At 37.4% G+C, this 21,710-nt stretch overlaps 1 protein-coding gene across 1 annotated transcript in view; it reads right to left on the reverse strand.

Annotated features, from left to right (window-relative positions):
- The window catches only part of csmd3b (CUB and Sushi multiple domains 3b), a 554,192-nt gene that overhangs the window by 174,543 nt on the left and 357,939 nt on the right, over window positions 1–21,710 (reverse strand). Inside the window, exons 19-21 of the mRNA XM_036566609.1 lie at window positions 19,594–19,710; window positions 16,130–16,345; window positions 15,421–15,609 (exon numbers count right to left, since the gene is read on the reverse strand). Coding sequence (XP_036422502.1) covers window positions 15,421–15,609; window positions 16,130–16,345; window positions 19,594–19,710 — 522 coding nt within the window. The remainder of the gene's footprint in view (window positions 1–15,420; window positions 15,610–16,129; window positions 16,346–19,593; window positions 19,711–21,710) is intronic.

Below are 21,710 nucleotides of genomic sequence, written 5' to 3' on the forward strand. Positions count from 1 at the left end.
GTTAAAACACTCTTTATGTCAAGACTGCTCTACACTAAACTACCGTAATTCCTCAAGCCAATTCCTCAACACTAAAATAGGATGGAAAGCATCTTTGTGACTAGACGTTTCATCAAGCGAATTCAGGATTTACTAGGGCTCTTGTAAACATGTGAAACAAGCCCATTTGAAACGGGGTGTTTTGGGAAAAACAAATCAATTTGGAATGCAACAGTAACACAGGCGAAACGTTAAAGAAATTGCTTTATGATGGAATATGACCTTCTGATCCACGAGAAACCAAACTGAAGGCGAACGAAATCTGATGAATCTGCAATGCAGTTCTTTTGGGTCAAAAGCTAAAATTACCCAGACAGATAATCAGGCAAGCTGAATTCTAAAGCATGATTTAAATTCCAAACACATCGCGCCTGTTCTCACAGCACTGAGGAAAAACGATGTGTTTGTGTGTGTTTATGTGCGTCCATGTGTTGGGGAGCAGGTGCAAAGAGGGTTTCTATAATCACACGAACACTCATATGCACACAGTGACCAATCACACACTCATACACACCCACCCAAACACCCCCACACACAGAACTACTGCACATTAGTCTTTCTATCAGGGTTCTAAGACTCAAAATGCTGAGAACAGACCTCATATGCCACCTCTGGGAAAAGAAACAGAAAGCAGAAGGTGGATGAAAGTCTTTCACTGCAAAGAGGAATGCTACTTTTAAAGTGTTCCACAAATATCTATTTACAATTTGTTGAATTATTTGCTGAATTGGCCTATTTGAGCTGCATTAGTTTTACCTGAGGAGGTGCTGCGATTTGAGTGATTACTGACAAGATCTGTAATTTAAATTCAGTATGAATCTGAAAGAATGTTCATAACCTTCCATAAGACCTCATACCTTCTATGAAAGCTTTAGCTCCGTCAGTAATAGTAGTCCTGTTAGTATCAACCTTACGTCAATGGAATAACAGAACCTGGTAATAGACATCAGCACCTCTGATTTCTGACCACCAAGAGACAAGGCTGATAGCAAAAATGGAGTTTGACTTGGCGCAATTCCTTTATCTTTAAGTTCAAAACAGGACTAATGTAATCTACAGTATTTCTGCTGATGGTCTATAGGCCATATAATTTGAAGAGGAATTAAACTGAAATTTCTTGACAGAACCTATCACAGGGCCACTTTATTAGACATTTTGCCATGGTTTTGCCATGTTTGTCACTGAAAGAAACAAAAAGAATTAAGAGTGCAGACTTGTTGATACAGAATGTAAATCAAATTTAAACATAAATTATTATGTTACTATGACGTCAATTATGTAATTACATATCAATAACTATGTAACATAAACTGAACGAATAACAAGTTGAAAATAATTTTAGACGTCTAATGCTGCATTTACATGCTGGTGGTAGGTGGTTAACAGCAAACCAGATATTCTATTATTTTCAATAGAGCAGGAACAGAAAATTCATGCCACTGCCAGCAGTGACCGAGGCATACTGCAATGGTTGGTGGAACGCTCCATTGAGAGTTTAGGTTCCCAACTTTTGCCGTCAATCTTGGATGTTGATTTTTTTTAAATCCATGGACTCCGATAGCTCACTGTTGAGTTCCAGATGCACCCATTATTACACAACAGAATATTAAAAGAATCCAGGAAGTCCTCCTACCGTTTTCCACCATAAATAAACAAGCCACACTGCTAATGCTCTCCCCTAATAATCATCCACTTTTGCCAGTGACACTTTTACCACAGCAACGTTGCCATGGCTGCATGCCAGCGATGGTACTGTCCTGCTATGATGTCTGGAACAACGTTACTTTCAATGGCAACCTGTAAATGCAGCACAAATGTCAAGAGATATAACACATATTTATACTCTGATGTAATGGTGGGTCTGATGCCTAGGCTATGCTGTACATGTCCCGGCTGAGCCGGTAAGTACTCACTGCATGCTGTAGGATAGGCTGTGTTCACTGAGACGCCCAGTCCTGATCCACATTGTGAGAGACCTTTTCTTCACCTGTTCACGTACTGCACCATTACACCAGCTTTAACAAGGCATTTTCCCCCCTCTCTCCTCCTTTGCCTCCCTGTTTCATTTTGACAGATAGCAGAAAGGACCTATTCAGCGTCTACGTGAGCAACACGTACAGAGAGCCTGATTTGACAGCTACGCTGAACCCTCACCTCCTTGTCATCCGTTTGTTTTATTCTCCTCTCTAGCCTGTCGTGTTGATCTTCATTGAGCATTAAAGCAGGATTAAGATAGCGCAGACATTTCTGCCCGATGTTAATCAATGGAAATCCTTTTGCCATCCCTTTACCCTGAAATTAAAAGCAAACTGCTTAATGCCAGCGCGAGACAGGCCTCTGCCACTCTAACCCCTCTGGGGGAGTCTGATACCGTGCTAAAGCCATCACTCCAAAAACTTGCTGTCAGCTGATGGAATATTAAAGGGAGCAATATTGACGTTTTCCATAAACGTGATAGGCCCAAAGTTCACACTAACTGCAGTGTAACCCAATTACACTGATTAGACCAGCGCTGGGCGCTTATCTCGCTGGAGTAAGAAGCGAGGAGGGCTGTTACATGAAGGAAACAGAGCATGTGCAGCTGTGCATTGCTTTCTGCTGGCTGAGCAATCTGCCATGGCGAGCAGTACATGGTGGAACAGAAGCACAAATGAAAACAGCTTCTTTAGAGGGATGCTAAAGAAGAACCACTCCCAAAATTACCTAAATAACCTTTCTGTGGGTGGTACTTGGAAGAGCCATTTTTGTTAATAAAATATGTGAGAGTGACTTTTAAAGCTTAAAAAACTCCACATAATGTAAAAAATCATATCTATTAGCTGACACACACACACAAAAAAAAACCCAGCTACTCCTGCCATTTCAGCTTCTCTTCTCTGTTAATCTGTGCTGTGGCGTTCATTTTGATATGTAACATTATCTAAAAAAGCCAAGAAATTAATTAATTGATTAACTAAATCAATGAAAAGCTCATACTGACCCAAACTGCACTGTGAGTGTGTATGCAAGCTCACTTTTAAAAAAAGAAAGAAGCCTTGTGCATCTTTTACACAGTGACAGAAAACATAGTAATGCACAGAAAGCTCAAATTCTACGATACATTTTTACTGTGGGCAGCATGGACATTTATGCTCATTTCATATGGGAGTTCATGATGTGTAACTGCAATATAGTGACAAGTGGTAATCAACACTGTGGGAAGTTGGTTGAATTTTTTTTTTCAACTTTATGCAAATAATCTATGATGCAGTGATGTGACAATCTAAATGATCAGCTCAAACAAATTCCTCAGACCAAACACAGACAAAGGATTCTGAGGTCTCCAGCCTCTGCTCTCTGAAGTTTTTGTTCCTAACGGCACTTTGTTTCTATGTCCATAGAATTGTTGGTGCCAAAAACTGAAGAAAAACTTGTAAACATAAAACTGCGGTTCACACAGGTTTTACGGCTGAGGGGGAAATACAGTTGCATTCATAGGTTTCCATACTCTCGATCAAATGAAATGTTTTGTTGATTTTCTGAGTGAAAATAAGGACACATCCTCTACAGAGAACATACTCAAATATGGCAATTTCCTGCAAATTTCAAAGCACGGTTTCTACTCATTTGCTGAATTTAACACATTGGAAAAATACCCAATATGTTAAATTCAGCAAATTAACAGTAATAGTGCATTAAAATATACAGAAGCGTGTTCTCTGTAGAGGATGTGTTCACTTATTTTCACTTAGAAAATAAGAATGTAATTTGATCAGAGTTGCCAGAACTTTTGCATACAACTGCATGTACCAGATTAACTATAGGCAGCTATGCTAAGAGCTTTAAACAAAACAAACAAACAAACAAACAAAAACATTTTCTATTCAGGCAGCGATATAAACCAATACCATCAAATCCTTGAGCTTTTTATTTTGCGCTTTTGTGTCATTCTTTCACATTGTTTTTGTAACACTGTGATCCAACTGGTCATTTTCTAGCCCTTAAGTGCAGCCAGCAAGGCTGACTTAAAGATTTGTGTCTGTGTTAAAACCTCTTGTTCCCAAAACACTCATAAAAACAGCAGAAATAGAAGTGTTTTGGTGGTAGAGAATTAAGTCAAATCCTTGAGTATTTGAGGATCCACTCACAGAAGGTAAAGTTTGCTTTCTTGAACACAATGAAGTAGAAACAAAAGATGTGTAATATGTCTCTGACACTATAATAGTGATGTAGTGCTGTTGGCAGATAAGTAAATACAGTTACTTCTGTTGTGCTATACCAATCAAATTTATATTATGTCCTTAGATATTTCATTATATAGTGAGTTATGCAATGAATTACATTTAAATTTGATTTACATTCTACATTTACAAATTCAGTTTTTCCATTTGTTTTACTGTCAGAATGACAGAAACATGGCAAAAACAAAAGATGTTTTTTCTTACTGCAAAAAGACCATATGCACGAAGATAACTTTCAACAAATTCAAATCATAATAAAATGTCTCCTTTTCTACTTACAAACATAAACTATAGTATTGATTAAAAGTTTAGAATGTAGATTTTCAACTGAATTTTTCCTTTCAGTGAGCCACACGTGAGAAATAATTAATCTCAAATTATATCATCGTTTTGCTGTCACTTCTAATAGTTAAACAAAATATAGTCATGCCATGGTTGAGTAAAATAATAGTATTAAAAATAGGTTGTAGAATGTGTTGTGAAATTTAGGAAAGTTGTAGTATCCTTCCATATTATTTAGTTGATTTTTCATATTTTTCAGCTCACTTTCAGTCTTAGTTTACAGTTAGTTAGTTGTTTAGTTGGCTCTTGTTGTGTCAGATAACTAGTTAATGGACTGTATTTTAAGCGTGTATGCATTATTTAACCCCTTAAAATCTCAGCCATTACATGGCTGGCTTAAGATTGTAAAACTTTCATGCATCTTTAGTTGCTTGAAACCTACATGAAACTAAACTGCACTTGAATAATGTAAAGCATCTTACAACTCCTTTGAAGCTCAACAGCTAAACAATCAAGCGTCTCGACTTCACTGAGCAAGTTTCATGAAACAATAAATCAATGCATAACGTGATCACATCAAATGACACCATTTCAAAGGTTAGAATAAATGGTATCATCTCGATGGATGAAAAAATGAAAGAGACGATGGTCTTTTGAACAACTGAAAAGGAGATACTCTTAACTGACTTTATGTAAGGTTGGTAGTTTTCACAACCAACAAATGAGAGTTTGTCAAAGCTGGCATTTCTGTAATCAGCTGGGTTAACCAGCCACCTACCAGTGACATGCCAGTGTTTATTCTTCTTTGTTAGCATGATCTTAACGTAACTGTAGCTAGAATTATTTTCTCCTCTAATATTACACAGAGCTCAGATTATCTGGGGACCAAAGGATAAAAAATATTACAGAAGAGGAGAAACAGATGTACCCCGCAATTAACTTTTTATGCTTTAAGGACAGGATGAGTGAGATATCAAGTAGGCTATAACTGGAATGGCACAAACATTCATTTTCAAAGGCTTCACAACCACACAAATTTCAAAATAAAGCAAAGAACCCAGGATAGATATAAGTGATATACAAATATAGTATAATAGTATAAAAAAGAGCTACAATGACAAATATAGGAAGATGATAATGCTTATATGTAAATTACACCTTGCAAATGATTTCACAGAAAAACGATATGTGTATCAAAACACATGAGCTGTTAATTTGGCTAGTGGAGTAACTAAATGTGATATGTGCATTTTTTAAAATTACTTCCTGTAGCTGTTAAACTGCATGGAAATGATGTTGCTGGTAACTCACAACCAGCAACTTAAGGTTTATTATTTATAACTACATGATCTACAGTGCAAACTGCCAGGTTTCTTAGATTATTAAGGTGTGATAAAAGGCCATTTAAAGTGTTAAACAAAACTGTAGTCCTCTGTTGCACCACCATGCATTCATATACGTGTGCACTCAGTGATTTGTAAGTAGTGTGTCTTACTGTTGTGTTTCTGTAAGTAGTCCACATAGATTAGACTGCTGCATTCACTGAGAGTGCAGAAAATATTTTTTTTGTCATTTTTCTGTTTCTCATTTGATTCAGTTGGAACTGTAAGCAATTGTATTCTTTCTCAGTGTAGCTTAATGCTCATTATTATTTTCTTTACAGAAAGACACAGACTCACCCACATCTACCCGATACAGAGTAATAAGGGAACTGGTGGGGTCCGAAATCTTTAACAGCGAGCAGAAAGAGATTTATTGTATGAGTCACTTTGTGCATTCTTGCTGGCTGCCCCACTGCAATCACAATTATCCAAACTAGTGTTTAAGTATTAATGCAGTATATATTCCACCATAACAAATGCCTTGACAGAATGGACAATAGTTATTACAGTGAAGATAAACCTATTATTGTTTGATCCAGTGGTGTATGTTATAAATGCACAGTCCCAGTATTATTTAACAGCGTTAGCGTTTGGTGCATGTGACAAATTAAAGGACGTCAGGTACAACAACATCATTACATCTGCTGTGAGTGGAATCAAGGTGATTTTTCCTCTTTTAAAAGTGCTTCCAGCCATTTGTCAGTATTTTACAGCTGTCTTACCATCAGCAGCCCACTCGCCATCATTTACATTCTGTTCAGGTAGGATGAAGCTTTACTTCTGCTTTTTCTTGGCTTTTGAAAGTTTGGTAACTCTTTTTGATAACAGGCCCTAATAATCAGCATCTCATTCATTATCTAACTGTTTGTTAATGACTGTTAATAATTATATAATAATAATGTTATTACATTCATTAATAAATTTATTTGAAAATGCATAACTTTTATTAAACATTTATGAATAAAAACATTTCATAATAATTATAAATTAAATGTCTGTCTCATTTTAAAATGATTAAATAGGTATTTACTGTGTTGCTACTTTGTGATGTATAAACTTTTCCTTAACACTTCGTTAATCATCATTTAGTGGTTTTTAAACATTAATATTCATTATCTTGATTTATAAAGTATTAACTAGTGTCTTTATAAAGTTTTAATAGAGATATATTGTATTACCAGCATTTATTTTTTGGAACACATACTGTGGGTTTATCAAAGCCTTATTATTTGTTCAATGAAACCCAAATTAGATACTTCTCAATGGTTTATTAACAAAGCATTTAGCTGGATTCATTATGACCTGTATTAGTGCGTAATTAGAAGTATGCTATGTGAAAATTAATAATAATGCATTAGTTGTGATGATGCACAATAAACATTTTGTTAAGATGTTGTTATGCTAATTACTAAGCATGAATTAATCAACTCTAATAAGAGCTTAATAAGTCACTAATACTACAAGGTATGCTTCATATTATAAATTATCACTGATCGGCTAGAAAGCACAGGTTTTCTAATCAATGTACATCCCAAATTAAATTTAAGAAATTTTGATTGTTATAAAAAGAATAAATGAATAAAAAAAATTAAAGAACCATTTTAGAGTTCAATTTATCTATTTGTTTGATAAAATGTTTGAAACTTCCTCAAAATATTCCCAGCTTGCATGTTTTTGGCTACCAAAAAGCCATTAAATAATCTTTACTTTAGAAAATGGGACACAAATTCACTTGAAAACTTGAGTGCTTTTTTAGTCTCTAACTAATAGTGTGTTCATAATAACTATTAAAATAATAATAACTATTATGAACCCACTATTAGATAATGATTCAGTTGCTATTTATAGGGGCCTGTTACTATGAAGTGTTACCTAAAGTTTTACATAATGGTCTGCAGTCAAAGTCCTTGAAACTTTGAAGCATGCTTTTTTTTAATACTTTTAAATCTCCTATATAAGATGTCAGCGCAAATATATCACTCTGCCTGCTCTGCTTGTTCAACACTGTCTTTCATCTCCTGTAGAAGCTATCCTACAGATTTCACTACATATTTAGTATAAGCTTATCAGGTTGTTTTTTGTTTGTTTACAGTTATATTACAGTGAGGGTATGCGTAAAACAGGTAAAAACATGGACATATTGCATTACAAAGTTATGATTTGTACAAAGCACTGCACATTCCGCAACTTTGAAGCAGTTGTACAGTTAATCATCTGCATGTACTAAATCACTGTCGTGGGAATTTGCAGTGGTGACAATCTACTCATCATTATTAAAAAAAATCCCAAATCCTATAACTTGCAGTCCATGTTGGCTGCAGAATACAGATTTAATATCTATGCTAATGATCTGTTTTAGTGTGAATAAGAAATGCAAGGTGAAAAATGAGACTGTGACAAAACTTTTGCAAGCTGGAAATATGGTCAGCAATATTTTCCAGTGTTTTTACAACAGCAATTAAGCCTTTTGACTATGTTATCCAGTACAAAGATCCTAACGGATGGTTTCACATTAATAATTGATAAAACTCTTCCAGAATCATATGGCATTGTCATAACATAGTATAGGACATGGGATGGGGTTACAAATCCTCTCTGAGCTCTATTTATCAAGATGTGTCAAACCTGATGAATATGCAAAGCTCTGAGCAGCCGCACTTTGACATTTTTCACATTATTCTAAAAAGCATGTTCATGGTAAATTAGTCCTAAGCAACTTGCCAAGTTTCAGAAGGAAACAAAGCTGAGCTTTCATGCTGCGTGCATCTAAAATCATAAGAAATCATCAACGGATTTCACTGCGTACGATTTTTTTGGTTAAAAATGAAACGTGTCATTACCGAGTCAGTGGAGAAAACAATGTTAAATATGTTGAAACACCTCGTGCTGCAGCGAGTCCATAGGTCTCAACCCATATGGTTCACACACATTTACATTTTTTTTTTCACAGTTTTGGAGGTATATGGCCATATCAATCTAGTCTAGCATGGTTTTGCCCATGCTACTTGACTCTAATATCAATATTTCTGTCTGGCTCAGATTTTTCTTTCCCTTTTTGTTTTACTGCGATGTGCTCAGGCCGTGGGTGGAGGCGTACTGATTTAAGTGAAATGTTGTCAGTGAGTGTAAGCTGTACACAGACAACACAAAACTCAAATCACCACATGCGAGAAATGAGCCAAGCCATCAGCACATCACTAGTCAGAATTTTAAAAAGTGCTGTGTTGTAACAATCAGACTGTCATTACAGGGACGAAGCTTTAGTTTCTGTGTCTCTTGTGACGTGAAGATTAATTAGCAAAAATACATTTACTCAAAAGAGCCTTTTTGTTTTCTCAGCTCATCACAGAACACAACCAGACTCTCTCTCTTACTCTGGCTGACTCTCTGAATGACTCTGATTGTGTTTGTATGTGTATTTCACTGTGTGAGCTGTTGAACTTTCAAATAATAAGTTACAGGGTGACACGGTGGCGCAGTGGGTAGCGATGTCACCTCACATCAAAAAGGGCCTGGGATCAATTCCTGGCTGGGTGACCGGGGTCCTTTCTGTGTGGAGTTTGCATGTTCTCCCCGTGTCTGGGTGGGTTTCCTCCCACAGTCCAAAGACATGCAGTCAGGCTGTTTGGACACGCTAAATTGCCCCTAGGTGTGAATGTATATGTCCATCTGTTTGCCCTGCGATGGACTGGCGACCTGTCCAGGGTGTATCCTGCCTTCTGCCCAATGACAGCTGGGATAGGCTCACCTTGTGACCCAGGAGGATAAGCAGTTAAGATGATGTGTGTGTGTGTAATAAGTTACAGTTATAAATTATAAGTATAGCAGTAGTAAAAAGAGGTGCAAGGGGATTTAAAATGTGCTTTGATGTGATGACTTCAATTGGTAATGGAGTGGAGGGTAATCAAACAGTAAATTTGAGTTTATAACCTTCTTTCTTAATATTTAATCAGACTATATCACACTGATAAGACATTTACATTACTATTTAGAAAACTATCTAGAGAACTGGCTAGCTAGCTAACACTTTTGGTGAAAACCTAAAATGTAAATCAAAAAGAAAATAATATGAAAAAGGCAAGGCTGATAACTACAGTGCCCCCCACAAACCCCCTTAAATTTTTTTCAACAATTTGTGCACTGATTATCTCTCATTTGCACCATGACTTTGACCGGACAGTGTGTGTGGTAATGGTTTTGCTGGCTCTCTTCTATTTTTTCACTGACTTCTGCCTGGGGTGCCATTAGATGAGTACGGTGATACATCATGCTAAACAAAAACAAACACTTAGATGAGGACCTGCTAAACACGATGTCATTACTTACAGCACAGTGGCCACTGTAAAATGGCATCCTTAATCTAATCCATGCTTTTCTAGTAAACAAACCATCTATCTTGATCCTTCTAACAAAGTGCTTTTTCAATTAGTTTCAAAATTCATGCCTGCCAATAAACAGTATCGATTGGCCTTGTATATGGCTCTGATGTGGGTCTACTACCATATGATAAAACCAATGGGCTACATTAATGGTGTAGCTGATGAGTTATGTAGACAGGAAGAAAGCAGTTGAAAAGAAAAAACAAAAATAAGCAATGAATTCATTTCAGGACTTGTAATAAGTAAGTGTAGGAGAAAACACTTCAGGTCGTCCCTTAAAAGGTATAAAACACGCCATGCGGTCAGTAATGTAGCGCTTACTGCAGCCCACAGCATGGGCTGGGCTTTCCTCATAAACGCCACCTGGTTTTGATTAATGGCCCTATAAGAGATAGATTGGGAGCTGCAACACACTTTACTGTCTCAGAGATTAATCTTGAGGAATAGATTAAAGTTAGCAAGGAGGAAAAGTATTGGCTCTCTCTAGGATTCGCCATCAGGTTTGGATGCATCTCCCCTAAAGCTGATCGGTGTGATTATTTTTTTTTTCAGCACACATCCTAGAGGAACTTTCAAAGTCTCAGAGTTGAACTTAAGGTGCATTTGTGCACTTAATAAGACTTTGACTTTGTTACAACTTACTTCATGAGCACTGAGGCCAGAAGGGGTTTGAGATATTGTGTCTGTTTCTTGCATGCTTTCACTTGTTCTTACTTCTGGCACATCAGGTTAGCTACCAATCCTACTTTTCCTCATCTGAAAGAAGGGAGGGCTTTTATTTTTTCAGCTGGAATGTGTTAATCGATTGATGTGACTGATGAGAGGGAAAGTTGATGCCTCTGTTACTCTCATGTCGCTCTGATTTATACTCTATCTGCCTCTTAAGACTCTCTTCACCGGCCTTCTCAACTTCCAATCTACTGTATACACTGCAAATGCTGGTAACTTGGCAAGCGAAATAATCTTAAATCTAGCGAATATGGCTAATATGAGATTATTAACGACATTATTAGATCATTCAACCTATTTGTATATATTTTCTACTTTTTTTAAGAACTTCATCTAATGGCTCCCGAGTGGCACAACCATCTAAGAGTTGGCCCTATCATCAGGAGATTGCGAGTTCGATCCCTGGTGATGCTACAGCCATCCGTAGCCGGGAGTCCAAGAGAGCACAATTGGCCTCGCTCTCTTTGGGTGGGTAGGATGCCCCCTCCCCCTTCCCCCATCACCCAACACGATGCTAGTCAGCGCAGGCGTCTGTTAGCTGATGCAACAGAACTGGCGGTTGGCGCTTTCCTCTGAGCGCGTTCAGCTGTCCAATGACGTTGTGTGAGTGGCAGTTCGAAAAGATGCGGTGGCTGGTTTCACAGGTCTCGGAGGAAGCCTGTGTTAGCCTTCACCCTCCTAGTGCTGGTAATATTGTGTGATTGGAGGAGTCTTAACTAGCGGGTGGAATTGGAAACGACTAAATTGGGGAGAAAATTGGGTAACCCCCCCCCCCCAAAAAAAAAATCTAATGAAATTGCATTCTTCCTTTGGCAGATTTTGCTTGATTAAAAAATTATTTTTAGCATTACTTAGGTAAAATTATTAAAACAAGTAAAATATCTAGAAATATAAATATAAGTTTAATAGTTCCATAACATTCTTAGAATAAATGAGAAATATTAGATATTTAACTTGACAAAATTTTTTTTGCAGTGTTTGGTGTAGCATTTTAATGATCACAATGCTTTTAATTACAGCTGGATGTAGAAGTTTGATCACTCCAGTTTAAATGCACAAACGACGTTCTGTTCATTTTCTAAGTGAAAATAAGTTAACACATCCTCTAAAGAGAACAAACTCAAAGAAGTATTTTCTGCAAATTTAGTGCACAGAGTTTTATATGTTGGAAAAAATAAAACATAAAATATAAAATGTGCCATAACATTTATACAGACCAAATTTTTATGTTTTATTTTTTCCAATATGTTCAGCACATAAACAGTAACTGTGTATTAAAATGTGCAGAAGTGTGGTCTCTGTAGAATACGTTGAAGGTTTTACTTATGTTCACTTAGTAAATCGTCAAAACATGTTACAATCGTACCTTTACAAGACCTCACCAAAGTAAAAACAATACAATTTCCAAAACATAACAATGCACAAATATGGCATGTATTATTGTTTACCGTATCCATACATATTGGTTGAAAATGGATATATGTTTTGTGATATGTGCATGATGTATGTTGTAGTCCCTAGCCCTCTTCTCAAGTTCCCTATTTAGCTCCACTAACTACTCTCTCTTTAGCTTATATGGTCTTTTTAGTGTGTTTATCAGTTCTGTCATTCTCTAGCCTTCCATCATTGGTGGTTTCTAACCAAAGGACCACTGCCTGCTAGATATTTTTGGTCAGCAGCAGTAGTGAAGCTGGCCGAATATGACCGTATATTCGCTGTTTTACTGGGTTATTTCCGTATAATAAGTTTATGCATATACCCACTTATATTCTTTTATTCCAAGACCGTATTTTAAGTTGTATCAAGTTATGGAGGAAAAAAAATACTGGAAATAGAAATGGACAAATTCACGTAAATTTCAAAGCTCCTAAAGTGAAGATCAGTGTTGTGATGCAGCAGTACTGCGGTACATGCAAGGGCAAAGGAACTTGAACAGAGAAGGACAAAACAAACAAACTGAAAAAGTATAACAGTGATGATGAATGTACATAATTTATTTTTTTTTCAATTAATGTGAAAAATGACTGGTGACTGTTTCTGCCCGGGAAAAAAAAGAACCTAGCATGCTGCGAACCTGGAAAAGTTCTCCATTATTGTAATTGCCACTTTGTTTACGCCACTGTCTCCAGGTATGCATGGATAACTTCCAAGAGATGCGGTTTCAGGCGATGCTGTCTGTGCTTGATGGATGCTTCATAATTGCACTCTCCTTCACTTGATGCTGGCTTGCAAGCCACATTGAAACACTGCAGCTGGACAGTGCCAGTTGAAAATCATTGCATTAGCCCTCAGCAGGTGTCAAGCAAGCATAAATTTGAGGGTGACCATGAAGACTGGAATTAGCCTCAAGGCCAGATTATAGCCGTGGCGCTGAAATATGAGCTATAGGAGAAAGTAACACCTTCATATGTCCACTCTATGAGGAGTGTATCTAGGGAGACAGCAGGATTCAGCCATCCTCCTGTAATAGGATTCAGTCATCCTCCTGTAACCAACCTCTCAGCATGCCAGCAGGGAGGCATCCACACTCAGATTGGATTAACCCACACACTGCCATATTCGACCACCATGGGGCCAGTGGAGATCCGCAGTAACCCTTGCACAACATGACCGTGAAACCAGATAACATCTACCTCCTGCAGTAACTGTAGCTAACCATCATATATTTGTAATTAGAGGAATACAGCTACACTTATATCATTAAATGAGTAGCAATGCAATATTGTACATAATGTTTAGAAACATTCCATGCCAACTGATACACTTGTCCCAACGGAACACATTCCACTACCATTGTAGTGTCACTGTTGTGCCGAGAACAGTCCCAAGACAATACCTGGTCAGTGGCAGTCCTACAGTGGTCCCTTTCAACTGTTGGATGGAAAAAAGAGGTGCTGATGTGCATAACAACAGATGGGCTACAGTCCGTTATAGTATGCCTACAGAGTGGGGGTGGACCCTACTATACCATCAAGATTTTTTGTGGCCAATTCAGATTACGATTTCAGGCTTTACAGCCAAAAATTGATATTTTGGTCAATTTTCAAGCCAAATGTTTTTTTGTATATTTATTTATTGTTGTTTTACAAAGACAAGATGTAATATTGTTTAATGCTCTTCAGCCAAAGTACACATTGTGATGGGAAGTGAAAGCACTTATATGAAACACAAAGGTTAGAGGGTAGGCCTAACACACGTGTTGATGTGCACGCACTTCAGACGAAGCGTTCAGCAGCCATTTATTTTTATATAAAAGAATGACCAACTAACATGGTTCCTGTGGCCTATAATAATATATCAGAAAAATTCTAATACACTTCTGGAATGAATGCACATATATCTAAAGTCAAAAACAGCATGTTAATAATGTAAAAGGACTAAAAGCACACCAAACATAGCCTAATAAAGAAGAAGGTTTTGTTTAACAACTAGCTCGGGAGATGGCTAACAGACTCCTCCAACGGTATTCAAAGTTAGGCTTTAAGTTGCAGTATTTACTGAATAATTTACTGAAAAACTGCTATATACAAAGTACAGAATATGTAAACTGCATGTCTTTGAAGTATCTTTCAAATATGAGTGTTTAGGCTAGAATTACTACATACACTATTGAACACAATTGTCAATGCAAAGAGAACGCATACAAGTCTTAGTGCTAATACATCATTGCAAATACCATAGGTGAGATAGCAGAAATTAGTTATGATAGCAGTGACAAAGAAAGGCTACTTTCAAGTCAGAGTTACTAAATAATATGATTTTTTTCATGAATGTATATTAAAAAAAATAAACATTCATGAACAGGAATATCTCATACTATATTTTTAGATTAGCACAGGTTGTGCTACATTGGGTGATATAACCACAGGCAAAAAAAAAACCACCAGGTGTTCTATGGAAGAGAGGTGCTTTGCATGAATGACAAAACAAAATAGTATCTGACTGGAATTCTTGTTGGATTTCAGATATTTGTTTAGCAGAAATGGGTCAAAATGCTCATTCCTAACTTTAATTTTTTTAATTAGAAAAAGTAGCAACAGACAACAAAATAAATATATGTGCATGTACTTAGCTGGCTCACATTATTTATGTCAAGAAATCGCAACAATTTGCCAACATTAAAAAAAAACAAAAACAAAACAAAAAAAGAATCAACGATTGCCATTCGCATGTTAGGAGCGAAAATAAGCATGAGATTCTGATCCTGTCTGATTCTGTTTGTGCACTCCAAAGTGCATCTATATGATGTATTTGATGAAATCGCCAATGAATGTAGTACAAAGAAGATAATAACCTAATAAACTAGTATGTCCATGTGGAGTACAGTATAGTAACAAACAGGAACTATTAAGAAGAGAAAAAGTTGAATGAAAGCATCTGACAACGTACCCACACACCTTGGCAGAGGTGCGCTCCACATGCGCCGGCCCCCTCCCAGGCAAATGATCTCTGGTGCCCCCTCCAGGCGGTAGCCCATGTTGCAAGAGAAAGTGAGTGTGTCCCCAATGTCAAAGCTGTAGCCATTGCGGCGGCCAAACCTTGGCACTCCTGGGTCCTCACATGGTTCTAGGTTGTATTCTGAGAAACAGACAGATTACCATTGGTTAAAATAAGACTTCTGGGTGGTGTTATGTTATTGTGAAAGCATAATAAATGTTATTATAAGTGTCTGATGCATTTGCAGAAATCTGCAAAAGGAGGTTTTTAAACTTAATACCAACATAAAAATGTTCTTCTTGTCAACTGCAGGAGTAACAAAAGTACACATGCACAAACTGTCATTAGTGAATAAGTGTAGTTGATTTCACAGTGGCCTGTGAGCCACCTTCAATATGCCTCAGGAGCTCACTTTACTGTGCTTTTGAACTTTAAAAACAATGACCTTTGATTACTAATGGACAGATCACTTCATTAATTAGAATGATAAACCCCAGTGAAGCGACCTGTGCCTAGGGGCATATTAAGAGTAACAAACCAATAACAACACCATAAAGTTTTTACAAGTCCGCAAGGACAGAGCGATGTTGTGTAAAAAGTGCTCAATAGTCAACCCAGCCACATTCACATTGTCCAGGGGACATCTGTGCAAAGGACTGACCTGAGAATGTGATGTTGAAGCCCTCATAGGAGATAGAGAAATCAGAGATGAAGCGCAGTTGGGCCTTGAAGTTGCCGTAGAGCCCAGCGTTGATGGGTGAAGGCAGTTCAGAACCTGTGAGACGGGCAAGAGGCTGGACGAAGCTGCCATTCTCTGTGATGAGGAGGTAGTCATGGTGATCCTCCAGGTGGAAGGTGTTAAAGGTGAACTGAACTCCTATTGGGCAAAAGCAAACCAACAAGCATGTCAACTAACCAATAATAAAATTCAAGCAACTTCTTAACATTTAAACTCTCAAAAACTCTCAAAAAGGCTTAACCCTTAGAAGTCGCAGTTAGAGCCAGCAATAAAAAAAAAAGTTGCACTTTAATATTAATTACTTCTCCTATGTAGCTCATTGGAACAAGTGAATACAATCTGTTGAAAGTGCAGATTCTAAAAGTTCTAAATTAATACTTATTTTGTGTTTGTATGTATAAGAGGACACAATCCGATTTGAATTTGATGAAAAGTTGATGCATGCAGTCTTGTTTTGTAGAAAGAACTGTCCTTTACATTGTTATGATGCTTTTGTCATTGTTTGACATTGAAAAAAGGGGAAAAAATGAAAAAGTGCAGATTCAAACCTGTTAATATAGGGTGTAAATCAAATCTGAATGTCACTCTTTATATAACTAATTTTGTATAGTACTGTGTAAAAGTTAAAGATCAGAAAAATCGATTTATTTAATTTCCAATCAAAACAGCCATTAAGTACAAGTTATCCATGTTTCAGGGGGTATTTCTGAGAAGATTAGATATATGATGATCCACCTGCAGGAAGAAGCAGAAAGTCAAAAGGAAAATAAGTGATAAAGAACACAGTAGTTTCTAAAACTGGAGTTTAAAAATTATTCAAAGATACAGAGAAAATGGGATCTGGGGGAACACCAAAACTGTCACCATGAGAAAAACAGTTTTCATCTTCAAAACATAGGATCTGAAAAAATCCAAAGGGGCTTCTCTTCATCCTTCCACTGTGAGAAGACAACTCAACACTGTTGGTCTGAAAGGATGTGTAGCTGTCAAAGAGGCATTACTGAGAAAAGGAAATAGCCAAAAAAGAAGACAATTTGCAAAGAAGAGAAGACTCCAGACTTCAACATCACTGAATGTGTCTGGAATTACTTGGATTGTGAGCAGCAGGAAATGAAAGGTGGTCTCTGACCATTATATAGTACTACAGTTAATTATAACTACATAGCCATGCAGCAGAATTATAACTATTACATTTAAAACAGTAATAATTACATTTAAATAGTACTTGGGTCAATTGGTACAGCAAAACAACAATATTACCTGTGCACTAAAAAGGGTTAAAAGACAAAAAGACGCATCTTTATATTTCAGGCTGAGGCCCTTACAAAGAGACCCAAGGATTATCTAAAAGTCCTTCTTTCTGATAACAGTGTGAGACAGGAGGAGCATTTCAATTCTGCACGATTCTTCAGCGAAACATAATGATCTCCTGTATTGAATGCTTTATCAGCCCTGGGAAATTAAAATTCAGAGAAACTTTCATTATTCTGAACTCAAAGCGTCTGCAATGATATTTCATACAGCAGGGCAAAGACCAGAGTCTAAATCTGCATTCACTGCACTTCATCCTGAGGAAGGCTTTAGCAGGACCACTTGATAGACTCCAGGAGCTCGCACTCCATTTATTTGCCAGTTTGCACACGTATTAGTCCCCAGCATTAGATTAATCAAAATAGAATGTTTACACTCCTGTTCCAATAAGTTAATCTAGGCTACCTGGAGGGCAAACACTCTCTGCAATATGTTAAAGGTAATGCTGGATGGTGAAGGTATTATCAAGGCCTTAAAGGTTTTTTTTTCTTTACTGCATTTGTATGAGAACCATGGGTGCATTAGCAGCTTTGTGGTTGTAGGGATTAATGTAATAGTGAAAAGGTTTAGTACTATGTAAATGAGTGGATTTTAAGTTCATTCTGCAGTCACAAGTGTTTGCAGAGATGATGTGTTTATTGGAAACAGAAGATAATGAAGTTAAAGAAATTGAGACGTTCATCCTCTAGCAACAAATGAATTCTCTGAAGGACAAGCTTAAAATCTGTGTGATCTTTTTTCATATAAGCTTAGAGGTAAACGCCAAACACATTTCTGTTGTTTTTGAGTTTTCAGGTGTCACTTCAAGGAATAGTTTAGCACAATTTGTAGCATGGTTTTTACCTCTTACCCCCAAATGTAGCGAGTCAGTCAAGGTAAGTCAACTGCCAGATGTTCGCTTCTACAGTTTAGCACTGAAGCTATGATGCTAAAGTATTAGCACAGTGCAAACTGCATGCCTAAACCATCGCACAATTGCCTCAAACCATGCTTATTGGAAAGTCTGTTTACTCAGTGGTCATCTTGGATGTGCCCCTGGGCAATTACTGTATTTCCAGTCATATAAGACCAGGCTCCTATTTCTCTGACCTACAAACCTGAAACTGAACATATATTTGAAATTATTATTAAAATTTGACAAAAACAGCATGATTAGTTTGTAGTGTTTAACTCAAATAATACAGTTTTTTGGGGCTGTTGTGGTTACAATGCATGTGCATACCTCCAAACCGAGTTTGCATAATGCGTAACTTTTCACAATACAGCCACCATGTTGGGCATTTTCAACCAATAAACTGCCTCCTCCTATGATAATGTCTCTGTTAATCTCCAATATACTTGCTTATGTAGTTTTCTTATTTCTGTTTTCCTGTTATCTATAAAATTGTAAAAAAAAAGTATAAATGAAATTCAGGCTTCAGGATGGCTGCTTCTAAAGGATGGCTGCTGCTACTGTCAGCTATGCCAGGCGCCATTTGTAGAGGCATGTGTGTGATGATTTAGGCAGACAGCTTGTTAATTGGTGTGGTATAAGATTAAATAGCTTGTTAGCTATATTATCATTGTAGGTGCAGTGCAAAACCAAAGAAGCAGACTTCAGACACCAAACATGGCTGACAATTAAAATCATGCCGTTTTAATACTATTATTATTTGGAAGAGTGGATTCTGAACTTTTAGTTAATAACACACTTGTTTTTGTAAGCAGAAAAGGACATTTAGTATGCTTACGTTTGATAAAAAATTATGGTTGTGTAGTTTTGTTTTGGAAAAAAAAATCCTTTGCATTGTTGCCATGTTTTTTGTCTTTTCTTGACATTGAAATAAAGGCAACACAGTTAAAGAAGTGCAGACACATTTTAATGGAACACAGTAGAAGAAGTTCAGACTCTAATCTGTTGATACAGAGTGTAATTTTAATATGGAATTACACAATTATTACTATGTAATTACTTTCAATGGTACAGCAAACCGAAAGCAATAACTCTGGACTTTTAAGGGTTAAGGTTCATGAGTTGACACATGCCTATTTGATGTCAACAGTCTTGTTGTAGATGAGCTTGAGTGTGGTCTTACCTTTACCATGGCTGACCTCCACAGTCCAGGTGCAGTTGAGGGAGCTGGGGTAAACCTCAGGATAACCTGGAGAAAGGATAGTGCCACCGGGCCCTCGTACATCGCCCCCACACAGAGCTGCAAGTCAGACCAGACAGAATTACACATTATCACTTGTCCTTACAAACACAGTGCTACCCAACACTTTGTATTAGCAATGAACACCAGAGAACTAACTGACCTGCTTGGCAAATAATCCTGTTTTGATAATGGAAGTACAAGCAAAGAAAGTCAGTGATGAATTAACTTCACAGAGACTTTCTTATGTAGCTCAATCTCTCTCAACTTCAAAGGAAGGACTGATTCACCTCCTAAACACTTGCACTCATCTGTCTTAGACAGTGCATTAGAATATCAATAAATGATGACGTGTAACTGTAAGCACAGAGTCTCAAGAAAGGCAATCTGGACAAGACTTTCATCACTATCACTTTTTCCTTTCCTTTCTGCACTCTTTCTTCCCCTTTCTCTCTGCTTTCATTTTCTCTCTGATTTTCAAAACCATCTCTTTCTTTCACTTACTCTCTTTCACCTCACCTTAATATTTTCTCTTACATCTGTCCTTCAGTAAGACATCCATCACCTTTCATTGGACGCATTCTGTATTACTCATCAGCTTTATTTTTTATGTGCTTCACTTTACAAACAAAAGATTACATACTTACAGTGCACTCAAGGTTAAAGCTGTTTTTGCTGATTCAGTCATGCTGAACACAAAAAAGGTACATATTTCTCTTCTATCACACACAGCTTTCTCAAAATGATATAAATATTTTGAATGACTCTATGAAATTTAAAAGTCATCTGACTAAGAATTTATATTATATAAGATATTTCCTGAAAAAAAACCCTTTTGAGTCCTTTCCTTATCCCTTACCCAGACAGTATCCAACAGTTTGAACTGTTCATGTACTTTAAGAGAAGAGACAGACCAGCCACAAAAGAGTAAATCCATGCTGCCATCTTTTGTCCAAAAGTATCCAGACACACCTTCTAATTTGTGAAGTCAGCTTCTGAAACTGCAGCCATTGCTAATAAAGGCGATCAATTGCAAATACACAGCTTGTATAGTCTCCATAGAAAAGCCTTAGACCCCTTAGATCATCATGCCCAGTATCAAGCATCAGCTAGAAGGGCATAATGATCCAAGATGATGGGGAGGTAGATCTAAGATTGCGGCGCAGACGGCAGCCTTGGTGAGAGGTTTGTACATTTTGTGTTTGTTTTCGTTTTTATGTCATCTATTGTGTGCCAAACTCAGGCAGTTGGAGCAAAGGAGAGTTACTGACCTTCGGGGACATTTCACCTGATTTAAGAGTTCCAGAGTTCCAGAGTTTTTTTAAAAACCTTCAGAGTTTTTAGAAATCCTCACAACGGGCGCGCTGGCCCTGCTCAACCTGGTGAGGAGGCAGAGGAGAGGCAGAAGAGCTGAAGTGCTTGTAAGGATGAGACAGCATGGAGCCTGTGCACATTTACCGTCTTTATTCCTCTCCAATCTGCGATCTCTGCACAACACATTGGAAGAACTACTTCTGCTCAAACAAAGCAACAAGGACTTGTCTGCCCTCTGCTTCACAGACACACGGCTTTCTGACCTGACACCGGACAGTGTGCTGCACCTTCACATAGAAAGAAAGAATCTGCACTCATTACTCGTCATTCTGCGAGACTCTAACAGCACAAATCTACCTAAAGAAATGCCCAAGTACAGACAGTTTGTCACCTGTGCCACAAGGAAGGAAACATTCTGGATCATTGTTCCACCACTACTAAAAATGTCACCTAGTCTCTCCATCCGCACTAAAACACTGCTATGACCAGCTAGCATTGAATTTCACCAATATTATTAACAAATCACTGGAACTCTGCTCTGTTCCCACATGCTTCAAACCATCCACCATCATTCCAGTCCTCAAAAACATGAACATCACAGGACTAAATGACTACAGGCCAGTAGTCATGAAGGTCTTTGAATGCCTGATCCTAGCCCACCTGAAGATCATTACAAACCCTCCGCTTGATCCACTGCAGTGTCAACTTGGCCCTGCATGTCATTTTACAACACCTCAACAGTCCTG

Source organism: Colossoma macropomum, unplaced genomic scaffold, assembly GCF_904425465.1.
Source record: "Colossoma macropomum unplaced genomic scaffold, Colossoma_macropomum, whole genome shotgun sequence".
In the NCBI taxonomy this organism is placed as follows: Eukaryota; Metazoa; Chordata; class Actinopteri; order Characiformes; family Serrasalmidae; genus Colossoma; species Colossoma macropomum.